This window comes from Hakea prostrata, chromosome 9 (genome assembly GCF_041222555.1).
Source record: "Hakea prostrata isolate BN-2017 chromosome 9, UWA_Hpros_2, whole genome shotgun sequence".
In the NCBI taxonomy this organism is placed as follows: domain Eukaryota; kingdom Viridiplantae; phylum Streptophyta; class Magnoliopsida; order Proteales; family Proteaceae; genus Hakea; species Hakea prostrata.
In genome coordinates, this window is record NC_142608.1 from 10400250 (window position 1) to 10421386 (window position 21137).

At 34.9% G+C, this 21137-nt stretch overlaps 1 protein-coding gene across 1 annotated transcript; it reads left to right on the forward strand.

Moving 5' to 3' along the window:
• The first annotated feature begins 9823 nt into the window (after positions 1–9823).
• On the forward strand, positions 9824–15045 carry LOC149004594 (plant/protein (DUF789)). The gene is made up of 6 exons (XM_089169551.1): positions 9824–11030; positions 11132–11352; positions 11717–11939; positions 12326–12411; positions 13177–13268; positions 13960–15045. The coding sequence occupies exons 1-6, from the start codon at positions 10941–10943 to the stop codon at positions 14256–14258; spliced, it is 1011 nt and encodes a 336-aa protein (XP_089025677.1). The 5' UTR covers positions 9824–10940; the 3' UTR covers positions 14259–15045.
• Positions 15046–21137: the final 6092 nt, after the last annotated feature.

A 21137-nucleotide genomic window follows, 5' to 3' on the forward strand; every position in this document is an offset into this window, starting at 1 on the left:
TACAATTACAACGATAAAGGAGAAGAATCTACGCATGACAACCAATGAAAAGAGTATATAATGATATCATCCACATGAGGCACACATGAATCAATTAGGTATTTGGCTCTTCTCCTTGGAGGGAATCTTAATAAGCTACAAGGTATAGGCAGATATGTCTTCTAGTATTGTGGTGATAGCCTCTTATGCAAAGACAAGAAGACTAGAGGCTTTTTTTGTTCAAACCTTAACTCATTCAACCACTCATTTGAAGAACTCCTCCTCCAAGAAAAGGATCCAAACTTAATAATTAAGTATAGTCCAGTTGATTATTTTTATATTTGAAAATTAAAATGGAGGAACCTTAATTAGTTCTCATGATATGACACATAACCCCCATATTGTACCCTAGATCTTAATGAAACCTTCAATAATTTAACCACATTGATAGCATTGTTAACCTCTTGATAAGCATTATGTATCCACTTATGTTGGGACAAGGTTATGGTTGTTGTTGTGCCACCCATCAACTATAGATTTTTATTTACTCATATAACAATACCTCTTCCCTCATGTATACATACTCTCACAATACAAATGCATAATCACTACGTATACTAAGAGGCATGGGATATGATATCTTTTTTGGGTAAATAAGAGATATGACATTATACAAGAGGACTAAGAGGTCATTTCAAAAGTTTACGAAAAAATAATAAATTAAAACATATACAATAGATATTAGTTTTGATATGTAAAAGCTCAATCTTTTCCCTTATCTCGTACAAGAACATCTAATAAGAGATTTAAGTAATTAATTATACAGTATGCATTTGGTAACGATCTCATTTTGAAATACTAGTTTTTGTGTAAACTAAATATACATGTTTTTGTGCTAAGAGCTGAGAGATCATTTCTCTTTTGGAAATTATGAGCATTTCATAAATTCATCATAAAACTATTTTCGATTGAACTCACAATTTAAAAAATCTAGTTTTCGAACAAAGGCTTGGAATGACAATAAAGTAAAAGAGGTTTGCGAGCTGGATTGAGAATGGAAGTGGTCTTTAAAGACCTTCACATTTAGAACTATTTTATGAAGTTTTTGTTTACATGACAAAACATATCTTTTATGTTAATTAAAAGTAATTCTTCAAACCATTTTTAGAAAAACAAACTATTTTAATAAACTAGCTCGTTCTTTAGCTTTCCTAGATCAAAAGAACAAAAGAACACAGAATTATTCTTTCAAATATCAAATGAGTTCCATTCACATCATAATAAATTCCATACAATTATTTCTTAGAATTTTTGAACAACATTAAAACTCCATCCATCCATCCATCCATTCATCATCCCAACTAACTTATGCCTCTCAATTATAGACAACATTCAAACATAATGAAATGGAGAAACAAACAAACCAAAAAGTCAAAAGGAAATCTTCTACTCATCCACTAAAACTAAGTCAAAACGTCCCCATGATACCTGCCTGCTCTACAATCATTCATGAACTTCAGAGAGTACCTTTCGAGTGATTTTCAAATATCGGTGAGTGATAGTCTTTTTGTTTGTACAAACTTAAAAGTCATATTATTAAGCTCTCAAGTCAGAAGATTCAACGCAAATAAAGAGGGATTATAATGTAAACAAGTGGGAACAAACACCAAAACCTACTAAGCTAAAAGACCCTGAAGCCCTTAATAAGAAAATCAACTCCTAACATTTAAGGACCAATTAATATAATTGAATCTATTAATAAAAGAGAAAACAGCTAAAAACTTTAAAATGTATAGGATAAGGTCCTTAATTGGCCAATCCAACGATTGCACCTAGCCATTTAAGACATTTACAACAGGCAGACAATCAAAAAAGTATAATCACCTGAGTGATCCTAAGATTCAAATATATCAAAAATAGCGTCTCTAATCGTCTCAAGCTCTATGAAAGTTGAAAACTCAAAACAATCAAAACTTTTGCAACTATGAATTTGCCCATGGGACTCCGCAAAATGCAACTTTTCACAGCATGCTGAAGAGGGATCAATCCCAAGTAGCATCAACGAACATACTAAAGTTGGTTTGAGGGGCTAAAGCATACAAATGAGCATCACTAGGATTAGATGAATGAACTTGCAAAACATCATTTTTTTCAGGCCAACTTCGCATCACAAATCAATCTGTTACAAAAGTTCAAAGAGTCAAAAAGAAAAAATAATTTTGCAATGAACATAATATTATTTTTATTACAAGCAAATCACCCAACAAATAAAGCTGCATAGAGTAAAAACATGATCATTTTGATTTAATGATGAAAATCTAACTTCAATGAAGTCTAACCACTCATGTAATGAGTTGCCATTAAAATCATAAGGATCAATCTGCAGCATAAAAGCTCTAATTAAAGTAACATCATCAAGGCTTTTTGAATCCTTTCCAATTAAATGCATGGTTTTCTTGTATTATATAGGAGGAAAAAACTTCCCAAAATTTTTTTTTTTTGGGGGAAAAAAGAAGTATCATTCATTAAAAATTAGCAAAGAATACAAAGATAACCACATCTTAAGATATAAATGCATACATCTAACATTTAGGGGGAAAAAACTCTTGCTGATTGCATGCAAATCAAGTTTTTAGATTTATACATATTGTCATATGAAATGATTATTCTTTTTGAAAAATAATAGCTTTTTTTTTTTTTATTTTTTAAACTTTAGTCAAAAGGGAAAATACAACCAAGCCTGTCAAAATGAAGAGGCCAAAACATAAAGGGGGTGGGAAAATAGAGAACAAAGAAATTTGCTAGCTATTTACCAAAAAAAGAAAAAAAGAAATTTGCTTGCTTTTTTTTTTTTTTGGTAGAAAAAAAAAGGGGGGGATCCCTTCCGCTCGCATGTTCGGATTTTTCGAGTGCTGCAGAAGATGCAAGATGGTCTGGTGTATAATTTCCTTTAAGGTATGATTTTTGAAAACTAAAAAGCTGGCTTTTTACAAGATTGAACGTTTAATTCCTATACTACTAACTAAGATTGGGATCGATACCACCAATACCTGTGGATTTGGAATTAGCATTTACAAAACTATTTCTTCGTCATTCCTCTCTATTTGAACTCAATTTACTAATACGTGTTTTTTTTTTTAAAGCTGAGGTTCATTCAGGCCAGCTTGTGCGCGCACTTGATTACATCTTCAAGGAGGAGACGCTGTCTGCAAGAATTGAACCCATGACCTCTCCACTGAGAAGTATGAATTTCTACCACTCTATCAATCCTGCATTGAATCACCAAACTAACTTTTACATCTTTGTTTCCAAAAAAAAAAAATCAAATTCTCACTTCTTTTTCTCTTCTGATAATTTTAAACACCCAAGTTACCCCCCATTTTCTTAACCCAATTGATTTCTCTCTTTGGAGTTTAAAGGGGTCACATTATTTCATCCAAACTTAACACTTGAATCACCGAACTATCATGTATCTTCTCAAACGCTAAAATCAACTTGGAAGATAAATAACCGTCACTTGGCGAAAATAGCCATCACCTTGTTTCTTCTGCAACTTCCACCATGACTCTGCGTACTTGTGTGCGTTCGTCTGCTTTCCGGCATGTTACCCGCTTTAAGAGGTGGTTCTCTAGAGTGCTTCATGTCCCATACAAATCTAAGCCAAAAAGTTATCTCGGTCTTCGGACATATTTTGGTATGTTCAAGAGGGAATTGTTCTGTGATCTATCTGCTAAAGTTGATAGGGTTGGTGAATTGGGATTGCTAGAGGAAATGCTCTATTTGAGGCATGCTGTCATTGATGCTTGGTTGCAAGGTTATCCACGTATTTGTTTGACAACTCCTCCTGAGTGGCATATCTTCAGCATCAACAGGATGATGTACCAGATTGGATTAAGGGTGTTCTTCAGATGTTCTTTGTGTGGTTTCTCAGTTTGACATTTGTAAATTTGCTTTTGTTCCAAGGGCGTCAAATGCTTTGGTGGATGCTTTGGCCCGGGAGACCTTGTCCATGCCAAGTAAGACGGTTTGGCCACATTCCATTCCTGGCTTGGTCACTTAGGCGGTACCTTTTTTATTTTTGTCTTTCTTTATTTTTTAAGTTTCTTAAACTTGCTATCTTCCTACCCCAAAGAAAAAGAATTTTTTTTTATTTGAATCACTTGTAGGGAGTGCAAGCATTGGCGAGATAAAATGACGAATTTGGTAAAAAAAAAAGAAGTTATAAATTCTTGATAATATTAAAAGGGAAAAGTAAACAGTAAGGTTCAATTTAGTGTTTGAGAAGATAAAGACTAGTTCAAACACTTTAAATAATAGTTGAACCATAATATGCGGACTCAAATTACTATTTTTTAGCCGGTAACCAAATATGGGTGCAAATCCAAGACATTCCCGTGGGAGGTAGAGTCTTTAACCGCTTTACTAACTCATCATTGGCAAAACGGATTCAATTCAAAATAAGAAAACCAATTTGATTAATAAAAAAATAAAAAAGTAACTTAAACATTTAAAATATCAAGGAGAAGGAGAGAGTTTGGTTTTTTAAGGATCCAGATGTAAAAGTTTGAATAGAAAAGTTTTAAGTAAATATAAAAATCTAAGTATATCATTTATGGAAAATAGACTTTTTTTTCTTTTTCAGGCCAAGGAAAATGGACTGTTTGGTCTATAACCGAACTGACTGTTGACCAAGAAACCCAGACCGACCATTTGACCGGTATTTATTGAGCCCTTTAGAATTAAGTGGTGAAGCATTATTCCATCCCCCACCCAAACTGCCCTAACTCAGCCAATCCAGCCGTGTTTGGAAACTTCCTCATTATTCAATTTGATAATTTTCTATAAGGAGAGATAAGTATTTTATATAAAATAATATTTTGTCTCGTCTTAAATAAGATTCAAATTCTTGATCTTATAGTATGAGTCTTCGTCAATTAAATTAACCCCTTTTAGACGGTCAAATTTTGATTTGTTGATTCATATAAGAAATAGGACTAATCATTATCTATTAATTTAAAAATTCTAAGGTAAACTTATCAATCAATTTTCAGTTTTCTATTCCATCACATGAAAAATATTTTCATCTCAAAATTTAAATCTAAATTGTATTAATTAATTTTGTAATATTGTTTGAAAAAGGTAAGAGATTGTTGTCTAGTTGACTGGCCCCTCTATTTGGCTGGGACAATGAAATCGAGGTCTAACATAGATAATATTTAGAGTTTATGAAGTCATGTATTTGGGTACCTAAAGCAAATAATAACATTAAATTATTAAATTATTTTAGGACTTGTTTGGTTATTTGAATTCAGAGATTTAAATCTTTGGATTCATAAATAGAAAATTTATACCCGTTTGATTGTATGAATCATTGGATTCATGAAATCTAAGAATTCACCTTTTTACACTAAAAACATGAATATGCAAATTTATGGGTATGAACTTAAATTCATAAATTTCACCTCTACTATAAAAGTACTATGTATTTGCACATTCACAAAGTCATGATGAATTTACAAATTTCATTCTATAGATTTAGGTTAGCTAAACAGTTAATTTTATGAACTATGACTCCATAGATTTGAAATCTCTAAATATTTGAAATCTTCAGACTCAAGTAACTAAATAGACCCTTACATAATTTTGAAAAATTTACAAATGCATTGTATGCTCTCAGACCAATTTAGGGCTTCCCAAATCACAGTCTCAAATGGATGCATTCAAAACTACTATGGCAAATTGTAACCTAAGTGAGCTGAGGTTTACTGGTCTCATTTTCTCATGATTGAACAAGAGACAGGATGATGGACTGATTCTTGAGAGCATAGATAAGGTCTTTGGAAATGCTGTAACTTCCCTAATATTGTTGTCAATCATCGTGCCGTGGTTGGATCTAATTATGCACCATCATGATCTCCTCTGAAAAGAAGTGGCAATGCCTAAGGCTTTTCAAGTTCAAAGCAAAATGGACATCCTTTCTAGACTTAATAGAGGGGGGGGGGGGGTACAACAAAGTTGGAATCAAACATGCACCGTCCTCCACCATAAGCTCCCAAAATGCACCTCAAGACTTCGAATGTAAGGCAAGAAATTTTTTTTTTTTTTATTTTTTTGCACTACAAAATTATTGGTAGAAAAGTCATTATGTTGCGCAGTCTTAATCAAATTGTCTTCATTTTTTTTTTTGGTAAATTGTCGTCACTCTCATCTTAAAGCAAAAGAACCCTCTGAAGCCATCCAAACTCCGAATGATAAGCTTATGCACGACTGTGTATAAAATAATTGCTAAATGTCTAGTTAATAGGCTTAAACCTTCATTATTCCTTCTTTTGGGACTCAACCCTAAAGTGCATTTGTTCTTAAGCAGTGCATATCTAACAATATATACATCACCCACAAGCTTCTACACCACATTAAAAGGTCCAAGAGAAAAAAAAGGACTCATGGCGATGAAACTTGATCTTCGTAAAACCTGTGATAAAATTGAGTGGTTATACCCTCTTTAATGTAATTTTACGGTTTGGTTTTTCACGGAAATGAGTGAATTATGTTCTCTAATGCATATCTATTGTCGAGTACCATATTAAAATAAATGGGGATATAATTGGACGAGTGACACCACAATGCAGATTACGCCAGGGCTGCCTTCTTAGTCCTTACCTCATAATACTATGCCAAGATGTGCTGTCTTGCAACATTCTCCCCCAACCTCAATATTCGCCAATATCAGGAATAAAAATTTGCCAGAGTAGACCACAGATTAGTCATTTGATGTATGCCGATGACATAATGATCTTCACCAAGGCGGATCCAAATGAAGCAATGTCCGTACTCCACATAGTGAAGGAATATGAATTTGCATCTGGCCAATAGTTGAATTTTGGCAAGTTTAGCATCGTGTTTGGCTCTCACACAAGAAATTTCTTACATATCTCAAACCCGGGAAGTTGACTAGTATGGACTTTATTTGGGGTTACCATAGGAAAAGAAATCATAATCAAATTAGTGGCCACAAGTCTACCCTCACATGCTATGTAAAATAGTATTTTATATGCCAAAGATCCTCTGTGATGAGCTCCCTCGACTCATACGCGACTTCTTGTGGTGGGGAAGTAAATTTAAAAGGATTCCATGGCTTAAATGGATGAAAATATTCACAAGTAAATCCATTGGAGGAATGGAATTTCGTGATCTACATCACTTTAACCTTGCTCTACTGGCAAGGCAAGCTTGGCGTCTCTTGACAAAGCCTGCAGATAGTCTCTGGGAGAGCTTTCTGAAAGCAAAATATTTCCCTACATTCACTCGATCTCCTTAATGCAAAAGTCTGTACGTAGAGGTGCACCATGGGGTTGGCCGAGTATCGATCCTCAAAGGCCTTGATCTCCTACTAAGAGATTTGACTCGATAGACAGGAAATGGTGAAGGCAGCACAACGACTTATCCCGATCCATGGGTACCATCACTTCTTGGTAAGAAAATTTCCTTGTCACCCCAGATGGATTGCATCATTGTGTGTCTGTACTCATTGATTGGAGCTTCTTCTCTTTGTTCGTGGCAGATTAACACTTCAAAAACCTATCTGATTTGTGGTATTGTGGATGAATCCATAGCCCATGCTCTCCTTATATGCCAACATGCATTTGATACTTAGAAAACATGCCCACTCCAAATCGAGTTACAGGCTATCAGATTATCTTCATTTCAAGATTGGTCTTGTCACTCAAAAATCTACTCGAAGTCGATGGGCAAAAAGCCGATTTTGAACTCATTTGGATCCAAACATGCTAGCAACTATGGAAGATTTGGAATGGTGTTAGGATTAGAGTAATCAATCACACACAATCGAATAGAAAACAAGGAAGAAAGAGACATAGATTTTACCCTGGTTCACCTCAATGTGAGCTACGTCCAACATTAGATTTTTCACTATATTCTTCTTGAAAACAACTACATACAATGCTCTATTACAAGAGATATATATAGGTGCTTGGAAACCCTAAGCCACAGCTATTCATAGGCCTAAAACTGTAAGAAAACTCCAAGGCATACAGAAACATGAACCCTCTATAGACTATCGGGGCATCCCCGGACCCGTGTCCGTCGACAACACAATGTGAAGCATAAGCCATACTTAACATGGCTTCATATATATCTGATTAGATAGTACCAAACATGCAGTCTACCTTTGAGCAGAATTTATTCCAGCATTGCCGATTACCATTTGAATAGCTCGGTTTCATCTATGGTAATGAAGTCCCGAATGGTGTAGAAGTAAACTCGGAGTGGCAAAATACTTTCCCAATATATGCTAATGGAGCTTGGTGCCCAAATACCACACTTCATTGTATTTTTCTCCCCTGTCTGTAAGAGGAGGGTTTCTTTATGAGATTTTGATTAATGAAATTTAATCTCTGTCCAAAAAAAGAAGCCACAATCAAGGGATTCCCTCTCATTGTGGCTCAAAGAGAACCTTGATCCATGTTTTAATGATTGCGATACTACTATGCTGGATAAGGTTCCATTGATTTAATTAAATTGATTCTAATCCTCTTTAGTCTCAATAGTTTAATACATGAGAAGATTTATGATAATGCCAAAATAGATAATAAGTATCACAAATGATTTTTGGGTGGTTCATTCTGTGAAGAGTATGGAAAGAACACTCATTTGAACAGTCGAATCCACAATAATCTCAACAGTTCCTTCTAATCCCCCATGAATCATTGACTTTTAGACTAAATCTATGGATTAACCATCTAATTATGCCATGTTAGTGGACTATTCGATCATTCAGATCTTTGGATATTGAGGAAATCTTTTAATTATGGACATATTACAATTAAAAAAAAAAATCAATTACATCTATTACCTTGCCAAAAAAATCAAGATACTCCATTCATACTGTTAGGAATTGCAAACTAAAAATGGAAGGTTCTTTTTTTTTTTTGGATATCGAGGTTCATCCGAGCCAGCTTGCGCACACCTCGATTACATCTTTAGGAGAGAGCTTTGCCGTCCGCAAAGGTCGAACCAATGATCTCTCCATTGAAAAGTATAGATCTTAGAATTTTACCAACCCTGCATTGACATTTTTCTACTGAAATAGTAAAAGATATTTATAATTAATTTTTTTTCCAAAGATAATAGATGTAATTAATTGCAAATGCTGAAATGCATAAAGTCTATATCTAATTTACTCTTTAATTATTCAAATTCTTGTTAACATTTCTATATTCCTTTTCCATTTAAAAACTAATCCATGTCAAAACAAAACAAAACAGACCAAAGTTTCCACCAACCGGCAACTAGGGAGATACCTTTCTCATCAAAAACCACTTCCTTTCTTTTACAACTTTCAGAAGATACCAATTAAAAGGCCTTTTTGAGTGACCGTTCATGATCACATTGATTATCATGTTTATCCAAAAAGTATATGATTGTCTTTTGATATTGCTTTCAAACTGATCTCCTTACTAAATATTGAACGGTCTGTATTGATTTCCACCTGTCACAGTTCCCTGCCTGCCCTACACTTGCAGATCTCCATTGTTAATATTTTTTGTTCATAAAGTAAAGAGCTTGCAAGCATCCAAGTGTGAATTAAATCTGCTAATCCAGCATTAGAAGAACCTTATCTTTACTTCCAAAGTAACTCTAAAAATTAAAAACAGTTTAGAATGGATTACTTCGTGAAAACGCATTGATATTGATTGACCGAGTCATTTTTTGAACTATCCAAATCCCAGTTAAGTTTTGGAAAAGCAAGAAGAACAGTCAAGGACCCACTTTCCTGCCCTGCTGCTCTGGTTTGTAACTTTCAACGGATGCAGTCGTCTAAATTCTTTATTCCCGAAATTCTTAAATTAAAGATAAAATCTTTACGCGGAAACAGGGTTGATTCTTGATTGGGTTTCCCGTTCCATTTTTGTTTCTGGCGGTCAGGAGAAATTAGCAAAAAAAAAAAAAAAAAACAGAAATTATAATAGAAGAAACCACTAGATTTGACCTCTGATGGGTTTTTAATCTTCTTCTCGAGTTTTGAATTCATCAAATCGAATCGGTTTTCTCGTTTTTTTCCACGGATAAGGAGGATTTATCCCTGTTATTAAAAAACAGGGTCGGTTATGTTAGAGCTCGGGTTACAAAACGAAAACGACCACACCGCGTTGTTATCGTTGGGATTTTTTTTCTATAAATTATGTGAATGCATGTCGTTTTCGGATTCGAAAATCTGTTCTTCATATCACATTCTAAGTGGGTTTGATTGATCTCTAAGTACAGACCCTGAATCTCCGGTCACTTCTTAGAAAGAAAGAAAGGCATTTCTTGAGTCGTGCTTAAAGCAGCTGAAACGTTGAAGTTCTGTGCAAGGTTTCATTTTAAAGTTCTTCTTTTTTTCTTTTCTTTTTAAAATTTTGTTTTTATTTTTGGGTTTTCTCTAACAGTAAAGATTGCCTTCGTTTCCAGTTTCGTCTATCTTCTTCTCTGTGATCAGATTAGAACCATTCAAATGTCTAACTAGAGAAGATAAGCCAATTTTCCGGTGATTGAAAATATCTGTATCTTCTTTAATGGGATTAGATTCGTTGGCTGGAAATTTTGACGGGTTCTCAGATTTTCATAGTATCTTACATTAGTGGGAATTTGGGTTTCGACGATTTGAGTTTTTGTAGGGATTTCATGGGATTCACCCTTTAAAAGAATTGCTTTTGTTATCCCTATTATGAGGAACTTTGCTGATTTTCCTTTTATTATTTGCTGTCTAAATATCAAAAAATAGAAATCGCGTGGACCGATTTCTACTCATCTCTTACCTTCAGATTCAGAAATATAATTAGCTGTCCAAATAGCAATATATAGAAATCCTCTTTTTTATCTTCTCTCTACCTCTTCTTCTTCTTCTTGGGTAGGGAGAGGTTTCTTTCTCTTGCTCTTTCTCTCTCTCTCTCTCTCGCAGAATGGTTTTCGAGAGAGGGCCAACGCAATCCAACCTCGAATGCTTTCTAGAATGTACAACCCCAATTGTTCGATCACAATTTCTACCGAAGGTTAGTAGTTTAGTTTGGTTCTTCTCAAATTTTGTTGCCCTTTAGAATGCATTTGTAACTTTTCTGGGTTTTCCTCTTTTTTTTTGTTTTTGGATTTGCAGACGGCCATGAAAAATCTTAATCGTCTTTGGCATCCTTGGGAAAGGGAAACAGTAGAGTATTTCACATTAGAAGATCTGTGGAGTTGCTTTGGTGAATGGAGCGCTTATGGGGCAGGAACTCCAATCATATTGAACAATGAAGAAACTGTTGTTCAATATTATGTTCCTTATCTCTCTGCAATTCAGATTTTCACAAGCAATGCAACCTTAGCCAGATTCAGGTAAGCCTTCACTCAAATCTTTTATGTTTTTGATTTCTTTCTCTGCTTTGTTAACTTAGCAAAATAGCAGGGGATGAGAAATTGAGAATTCTGTTCACTTTATGGACATTTCTCTTTCTTTGCTCCTCACTGTTTATCAAGTTTAGAGTCCAGGTACCAATCATATCAGAGGATTAACTTCTCTGTCTTGTCAGTCTGCACTAACCCATTTTCCCCCTTATCAATCATATATCTCAATTGATGGTTCATGAAATCCACAAGTTCTTCTAGGAAATTCTTTAACAATATCATAATGGTCAAAATCATCTGTGATGAGTGCTTCTCCCAGTGGATAAATATAATGTTTCTAAAGCTTTATTTACAGGGAAGGGAGTGAAGCAGGGGACTGTGAGACTAGGTGTTCATTCAGTGATTCCTGTAGTGATGAAAGTGAAAGTGAGAAGATGTGGAGATGGGATGGTAATTCTTCTGAAGAATGTGGTTTTGAGAGAGAAACCCTTTGGCATCTCAGTGATCGATTGGGTTACCCTTACTTTCAGTACTTCGAAAGATGTGCTCCTTATGGAAGAGTTCCTCTCATGGATAAGGTACTTTCTTATTCATGTTTCTTTTTATTCACCATGAACACTGTTCCAAGCTTTAGAATGTTCATGTCTTTCTCAATGTGGTGAAGCCTGATTGCAGATTAGTTAGAATCCTCTTTTTGATCTGATAAAACTTTGACTTTGAAAAGATGCAAAAAAATATCTCTTCTAATTCTTTTCTTACATTATTGCTTCTACTTTATTCTCTAGCAGGAAGATTCACTTCTTTCCCTCTAGTATTTCCTAGATATGTGGTTTAGTTAGTATTGCTTTTGTTGAGGAGAATTTTACTTGTCATTTGGGAAAAGAAAATGTAATCTCAGTTCTAACTTGCCCATCTGCTTGCAAATGATCAGCTAATTCTACTTTCTCCCTTTGTTTATTTCCAGATCAATGGATTGGCAAGAAGATTTCCTGGGCTAATGAGTTTGAAAAGTGTTGATCTTTCCCCAGCTAGTTGGATGGCAGTTGCTTGGTAAGTCTCTCTCTATTTCTCTGGAAAAACACACACACACACACAATGATATAAGAGATGATTTTGGGTATCAAATGTTTTTAGGAACAATTGATGAAAATATAGAGAGTATGGGACCTAAAGTAACAAGAATAGCTTTTCTGGACTCTATAGGTGGTGGCCCTATTTTATGGAGTGAATGAATCAGCCAAAGCTAAGTTACAAAGTCATATGGGGTCTCACCTAGAATGCAATTAATCTTGTTAATAAAATAAATTTTCATGGTTCATGACTTCATGTCTTGTGGGGACATATATGTTGAATTGTTCATGTGTGACTTTAGAGAGATCATATGTTTACTGATAATCTTATCTTTAGCCACATTTATGAGACCAACACACCTTTAAGAATGTGGGGACCCTACCACCAAACACATCTAAGATTTTGTCTAAATGCTTAGAGAAGGACCAACATCACTCATGTATATTCTAAGCATCCACATCATACATAAGCATTTTTCATGTTTTCTTTTTAAATCTAGCACCAAAATAGGTTTTTCTAATAATTTGAATTTTTTTTTTGGTAGAATAATAATTTTAAAATGACTTACTATCATGTCATGTCATTTAATTATCTTGTACTTAATTTTATTTTTATTTTTATTTGTCATGTGAAATATTACAACTTCATTTCTTGATTTGAATTTTTTTTTTATTATTGTTATAATCTTGAGATTTGAGAGACAATGAATGAAGCAAAGCTTATGAAGTTTTGCTTTTGCTTAAGGTATCCAATCTATCATATTCCCACGGGGAGAACTGTGAAAGATTTGTCCGCATGTTTTCTTACTTATCATACTCTTTCATCATCTTTCCAAGGTATGCTTCTATGGACCCTCCTCTGCACTATTCTTTTTAAGTATAGCATTAGTCCTAGATGTTTGTTTTTTGATGAACGGTTTAGTTTCCAACGCTTATTATGAGAAAATCTCCCATGCCACAACATTAGCATCATAAAAGGTAGACCGAGAGTACACTGGAAAACTCTCTTCCGCATGAATATACGCATCATCAGGAGTGGACCTCCCTTGGGGCCGATGCCCCCCACTTTTGAAATTTTTTTTTTTTGCCTACCTAAGTTTAAAATATTAGAAAAAAGCCCTTCTGGCCTTCTTTTCATGTGTGAAATACCAATACTTGCCCCCTCCCAATTGAGAATTTTTTTAATGGTAAATATAAGGGGTGGAAAGGTCATCATCATGTCTTTTCACTATTCTTAGTGGTGTAAAAGATTAATATGTATTTTAAATTAGCACCTATTTTTTTTTTTTCAATTGTTTATAGCGGAAATTTTGTAATCATCATTCAGCCTCTTCGAATGTTAAATCCTAGCTCCACCCCTGTGCATCATGCATGCACATGATATAATGATAGCATTGTCCATGCTTTCGCATTTTGTCCGCATCAATGTCACATCCATGGATATATGTGTTTGGCTCAATTGAAGTGTGAAAGGAAAAACAAAATTCAATGGATGTTAACATCATGAGTTGTCAATGTCGGAATGTAGATATGGAACCTGAAGAAGAAATTGGAAGCTCAAAAAGAAAGCGAAAAGAAAGGGAAGGCATTGCTCTCCCTCCATTTGGGTTGGCCACTTATAAGATGCAAGGCAATGTGTGGGTCTCAAGCAACGAGGGTGATTGCGATGGCGGTGGCGGTGGTGGTGGTGAGGGTGATGGTGATGGTGGTGGTGGTCGGGACCAAGAAAGGTTGATGTCAATGTTGAGTGCCGCAGATTCGTGGCTAAAGCAACTAAGAGTTCAACACCATGATTTCAGCTACTTCACAAGGAATCGCCATGGGTGAACCAAATCCATGTATACCATTTAACCCCACCAAAAGGAAAGCCTTCTCCCTTTTGGGTTCAAGTCACTGCAACCCCAACTTTAACTTTACAAGGAAAATTATAGAAAACAAACAAATGAAAAAAAAGAAAAAAGAAAAAAGAAAAAAAAGAAGACTACTGCTCTGCCCTTGATTCTCATCCTTTTGGAGTAATATGGGATTTCTCAGTGGGACCCATATTCATGCAGCTGTGATTTGATTGGAAGGTGTATTCTGATCGAGTGGTCTCGTTTTTTCTTTGATATTTATGATGTTTGAGGGTATATGTTCTTAACTTTTTTCTCCTGGATGAGAATTTTGAATTGAGAAGAGAGTGAGGTTGTGAATTGTGTGAGAGTGAGAGAGAGAGAGATATATAGACAAAGTTAGAAAGAAAAAGCCTGTCAGGCTCCCAAAGATGTTCTTTGTTGATGAAAGCCTATGGAAATAGACAGGGAATTTCGTTCCTTTGCATGAATTAGTTTGTCTTGCACTTCTGTGCTAATCGTATTTGTGCCTCTTTACTTTCCATTTGCTGGTAGGATATGTAATAACTAGGGGTGTAAACGGATCAAATTCGGATCGGATAGTGGTAATACTATATCTGCATCCTGTTATATTCGGATGGTTTTTTATTGATTTTTGGACGGATTCAGTTAGATTTGGATTATAATCGGATAATTATTTTCTCAAGTAAATTCTTTTAAATGGGCATGAATACAAATTGAATACAAGTTATCGACTACCTGTTGATATCTTTGCTATTTTATTTGTGAGGCTAGGTTAGAAATTTAAAAATTTAACAAATATGATATTTATTTTAACAAAAAATCTAGATAAATAATCACATATCTCAAGTGAAAAATTATAAAAATAAGTAAGATAAATCCAAAAGAGTAACTTCATCGATAATTTAATCGGACGGATAATACTCAGTGAGAAAGGGGTATACCATATCTGCATCCTATTAATAATCGGACGGACTCAGATACTGCTAAATCGATGCGGATGCGAATTTAAGAGTGAATTTCGATTTTTCATTTACACCCTTAGTGATAACCCTTGTTTAAAATCTAAAAACCTCTCTCATTTCGGGGGTGGAAATATAACTAATGATGTGTAAATATAAATTTGAATTCTCTACTTGAAGTTCGATCGGGAATCTAATTAAGGAGTTCCAATGAGCATTTGGCAGCTCCTTGGCTAGGGGTGTCAATTTTCAACCCAAACCATTAAAACCGGACCGAACCGGCCTATTATAGCCCAAACCAGCCCGAACCGATCCTTAATGGGTCTGTAATTGGGCTGAGGGTCTTCAGCCCGAACGGTTTCGGGCTGGCCCGGCCCAGCCCGTGTTCGGCCCGTCAGCCCGTTAGTCTTTTACATAAATAAAATTAAAATATTAAATGTAATTAAAATTTTTTTGGTATTGTTTAAATGTATTTAATGATTCATGAATTTCGGTGTTTTAGACGTTGAGACTCGAGTTTGAGTAGTTGAGAGTTAAGTGTTAACACGTTTAACGGTTTAAATTTTAAGTTTTAACTTTTTAATTTTCAAATTTCATTTAGTTTTATTATTTTAAAATTTAAAAGTCTTAATTGATAACTCTTAAGTCTTAATCTTAATCGTTAACTTTCTAATTTTCAAATTTCATTTAGTTTTATTATTTTAAAATTTAAAAGTCTTAATTGATAACTCTTAACTCATAGGTCTTAATCTTAATCGATAACTTTTTAATTTTCAAATTTCATTTAGTTTTATTATTTTAAAATTTAAAAGTCTTAATTGATAACTTTTAACTCTTAACTCTTAATCTTAATCATTGTTTCACCGCTTACACATGATAGAAAAATTTAAATTCTTCATTTAGTCTTCATCCTCTATCTTTTGTAGTTTTGTGTGTGAGAAACTAGGATTTGGAATTGAGGAAAAAATAAAAATAAATTTCAATATTGATTTTTAATTTAGTCCAAACCGTTATCCAAACCATTAGGCCAAACCGTTAGTCAATCCGAACCCAAACCGCATCGAAACCGTTATCTTTTAAATGGGCTGGTTTGGGCTGGAGGTTTTTCACCCCAAACCGTTAGCCCCCCTCCAAACCCGCACCGTTGACACCCCTATCCTTGGCCTACCAGTCTAATCACTTTAAATAGAGAATCTTGTTCTTGTTACGTCTTCTTCTATTATTATTAGGGTAATTTTCTCTGCCGGTTATGTATGTCTTTTAGTCCAAAACTACTTTCTCTGCTCCCTAGTATATCTTTGAATTTCCCTTTTGCTTCCCTTTTTTTTTTTTTTTTTTTTTTACATTTTACGGGATTAAAAGTTATTAATTTACAAAATCGACCTTTCTCTATTCCCGTTCCCAATCTCTTTCCTTTTCTCTTGTCCTTCTCCCTGTCTTCCTTTTCTTCTTGTTTTTTTCTTTCTTTCTCTTTCTTTCTCTTTCTTTGTTTCGTTTGCTTTGTTTTTTTTTTTCTCGTTCATCATGGATCATTCTTCTTTTTCGAATGGTTGTTTAGTCTATTTGGGTCCCATTAGATCTAACCCTGGTCTTTCGTTTTCATCTTGGTATGTTGTTTTTCATTTCCTTTCATTTCCTTTCTCTTTCTTTCTCTTTCTTTGTTTCGCTTCGATCAATTGAGTGATTAGAATTTTCCATTATGAGATTTCTTTTTGGATTTCTTAGGTTTGAGATCGCTGAGGTTTTCTTGTATGAATTGTTCCACCTGATTACTTACCTCCGGACCCTTCCTCGGGTGATCGTGCTTTCCGCTTTGTCTCCTTCCTTTGTTTGGGCTTTCTTGCTGCTTTTCTCGTCGATTTCACTATCCTCTTGGTTACACTCTTCTATGTTCTGGTTCCTCTCTCTCGCTCTCGACTCGACTAGTTGGAGATTACGTTCCACCCATTAATTTTCATTTCCTAATCTTCAACTATGGTTTGAACCAGGGATTTTGGAATTTGGGAATTAGGTAATGAAGGAGGGTTTGATTTTGTAAATTAATAAACTTTAAATCCTTAAAATGTAATAAAAAAATAAAAAATAAAAAGGGCAAATTCGTCCAAGAAGCGATAATTTGTCCTTAAATTGACTTTTTCCATACTATAGGGGAGGCAGATGCAAAGTTTCAGTTTTTTTGGACTAAAAATGATATACACTAAACCTCAGGGGGTCCAGATGAAAATTACCTTTATTATTATTATTATTTCTTTTAATGATAGAAGAAGGCCTGATCATAGTGTTGGGTGGATATTAAATGGGTCTGCCCTTATTATTCATTAAAAGGTGGAATTTTACTTTATTATTTTTCGTACACGCAACCGATATGATATCGATATGGTATTGAAATTAGTAAGATACAAAATCGAATTGATATGTATTGTCTAATAAAAATATTTTTTGGTAAACTATTATCTCGCTAAGGTATATTGATATTCTCATCCTCAGCTTAATAAAATCCCTTTGTACAAAAAAAAACGAAATGATTTGCTAAATGTTTGAACTCTCAAATCTCAATGCAAATCCTTGCCATCTTTAAGCTAATAGGATATTATTTAACCATACCTTAATATAATTAGATATGAATATGATAGTGCCAACATCCTTTTAAGTATCGTAATGTTAATATTCTTTCAAATACATTGCGAACAATTGTGAATCACCGTAAATATGTACAAAATATGATCATAGGCGGAGTTACCCTTGGGTTGGGGGGAGGGGGGGAATCGAGGGGTATAACCCGAGTCTTTCGAATAAGCCCATTTTGGGTGTTTCTTTTGCTATTTTTGGTCTTTTGGGCACTAGTCCCCCTCCAACTCTCCACACCCCCCCCAAAAAAAAAAAAAAAAAAAAAAAAATCAAAAATCAAAAGAAAAAACCAACGATTCTTGAATCTTGATTCCCATTTTTTGGGTCGTTTTGGCACTTGCCTCCCTCCACCTTCCCCACCCAAAAAAAAAAAAAAACCATTAGAAATTTTTTTTAAGGGTAACACAATGGGTGGAAATGTCATAATGCCACCCCTACCCCTAAAACAACAATTGTTGAACCTTGATTTTGCATATGATATAATACTAAAAATTCAAATTCAAATTTAAGTATGAATTTCAAATCTTTGAATTTTGCAGACAAATCTTTGATAGTCATGCACCTTCAACTGCCCAGATCTGGGAGGTCTCAACCTTGCAAGGTGGAGCACAAAAGCCCTTCACGAATTGGGATTCAGGAAGTTAGTCCAAGGAACAAGGGCCAATATTCTTAGATTTGCAGATGACTTTTGAGGCCCTTTTACCTAATGGGCCAATTTGCCATTGGAAGGCCGAGGCCCATGTACTCTCATTATTATTTAAATCCTATGAAATTATACAAGTGACAATAAACCATGAAGATTTCATTTATGTTAAGGGTTATTTTCATTGGACCATTGATGTTTGGTTCAAGTCATCTTTAGTCTGAAAAATATGATATTTTGCATCTGTCTCCCATGTGGTATTCTTAAAAAAAGTAAAAAATAAAAAAAAATAAATAAAAATTTAAGAATATATCTCCATTTATATGATCAAAATATTCTTATAATTTTTTGATTTCTTTTCTTCAACTAGTAGCATCTTCAATTAGAACCTTACCACGATATCAAATTATTAGTACCTCGTACCGCTGCTCAAGATTTGAGTAAGCTGAAAAAAATACTTAAAGAATGCAAGAGCATTTTGTCCTTGATTGTTTTTTTTTTTTGGATGCCACAGGAGAGGCAAATGCAACATGTCATTTTATTTTATTGTAAATGACTTGGATCAAACGTTTGGGGTCAAATAAAGACACCCTTATATTAATTTTCAGCCATAAAGATGTCTTGCTATAGTAGCTTCCCCTCCGGCCCATAGATGTTGGGTTCGGCCCTCTCTAGGGAGAATATCTCCCAGGGAGAGTGCCCAGTGAGGTCTAATAAGCTGCATGCATGTGTAACATCCTCATCTAAAGGCTAGGATAAAACCCCCAATTTTTTTTTTGGTTGCCAATCCCGGTTTTCAAGGCTTTACCCTGACTAATCCGGTGTTCGACTCGGGTCGCACACTTGGCTGTGATGGGTGAGTCTCCCAGCGGGGATTTTTTGCATCCACAAGGTTTTGATACCAGAACCTTACTTAAGCGCACCAAGTTGCTTACCACTTGGACCAACCCCCGTTGGTAAAACCTCCAACTTTTACCCTATTCAAACTCATAACACCCATGTGAACTCAGCTGCCTCCTATGAAACCTGATTGGATTCAATACTTCCCTTTGTTGAAACCGTTTCCTTTCTCTTCATTGCAATGACTGCAACATATGAGATTTCCACAGAAAAGATGAGTTCTTCCTCATTACATGGCTTCATCTTCCTCATTACCTCTCAGAGTCTCAGTATTTAGAAATGAAAAAGAGATGAATGAGATTGAGAAAAATTATAAGAAAAACTTCCTTTAGGAACTAGGAGAAAGAACATAGAACAACATAGCAAATGTGAGCTAGACTGTTAGCTTGCAAAAGAAAAAGGATGATATTTTTCAGAAATATTCACTCCTCTATTGAATGGGATCTATTATAGAAGTTCTAATTTACAAGGTTAGCAGATAGATAGATGAAATTGATGAAATTTGGTTTAGGGAAATTGGGAACGACAACATCCATTTGCTAGAGACCGAAAGAATTTTAGACAGATAAGAAATCAAATTGAAGAGAGAGAGCCCAAAATATTATTTATAGCCAAAGAAGAGGAAATGTTGTAAGAATTTGGTCACAGTTCTCAGCACAGGTCGAAAGGGGTTGCAAGAGGAAGAAGAAGACCTTCTTCAAGGGAGCAGGCTTTTTGTTCTCTTTCTCTCAATTTTTCTTTCTTTCTTCTTTTCTTTTTATTTTTTTATTTTTTCCTCTTGTGTAGAAATGAGAGCAAGCCTAAGAGGTAAAAGAAGTTTACGTCTTGCGGTCTTGCAGGATTCCCAACGGCTAACTAGGAAGACGAGAGAAAGGAGAAAGGAGAAAGGAGGAAGATGAAACCCAAATTGGGTTTGGGTGCAACTTGGATCTTGTGGTTTCACTTAGGGCAAAAAGAAGAATAAATCTGAGCTTTTGGATTGGAATTGTTCATGTGGCACTTTCTTAGAGTCACTGGGCACTCCCTAGGAGACATTCTCCTTGAAAAAGAGCCAAACCTAGAGATGTAACCATTGTGGTTCTAAGATTTGTTATTACAGGCTTCCTTTGGTTGCAAGGGGGAATTTAAGGAGTGGAAAGGGAAATTTTTGTACTTAAGATAGAAACATTCATAATCATTTGCAAGGTTTAAAGTATCCCACGATACCATACGATACTAGCCGATATGTATCCATATTTGACCCAACCGATACGATACATCTCGATATGTCTCTCCATTGAAGTACACTAAAATACATTAGCCAAAGCGATACAATACTTAATACAAGGCGATACGTCTTTTAATATCACCTAACCGATACGATACTCGATACCGATACTTTAAACCTTGATCATTTGTATTTATAACCAAGGAACAAAAGTTCGTTCGGTTTGCCGGGTTCGCTACCCAGCAAACCGGGCGAACTGGCGAAATATCGCCAATTATTTGTCGAAATTTCGATCTCTTCCAAATTCCAAATTCCAATATTTCATTTCGATCAACCAAAGGTCACCATCAAATGAAATTTTGAGTTCACGTGGTATGCAAGAGAAAGTGATGGGTTGGATTACCAAAATATAAAGAGAAAGTGATGGGACAATGGGTCCCATTACATTTAAAGCTTTGTCTTTTGCTTGATAATAAAACATTAAAACTTTTCCTACTTTCCTAAAAAGTTACA

Excerpts from the sequence above, each read along its gene's own strand:
- LOC149004594 (XM_089169551.1), top strand. The coding sequence starts at position 10,941 with ATGGTTTTCGAGAGAGGGCCAACGCAATCCAACCTCGAATGCTTTCTA. Across the intron at positions 11,940-12,325 it reads GAGTTCCTCTCATGGATAAG|ATCAATGGATTGGCAAGAAG; the intron begins GTACTTTCTTAT and ends GTTTATTTCCAG. Across the intron at positions 13,269-13,959 it reads TCTTTCATCATCTTTCCAAG|ATATGGAACCTGAAGAAGAA; the intron begins GTATGCTTCTAT and ends GTCGGAATGTAG.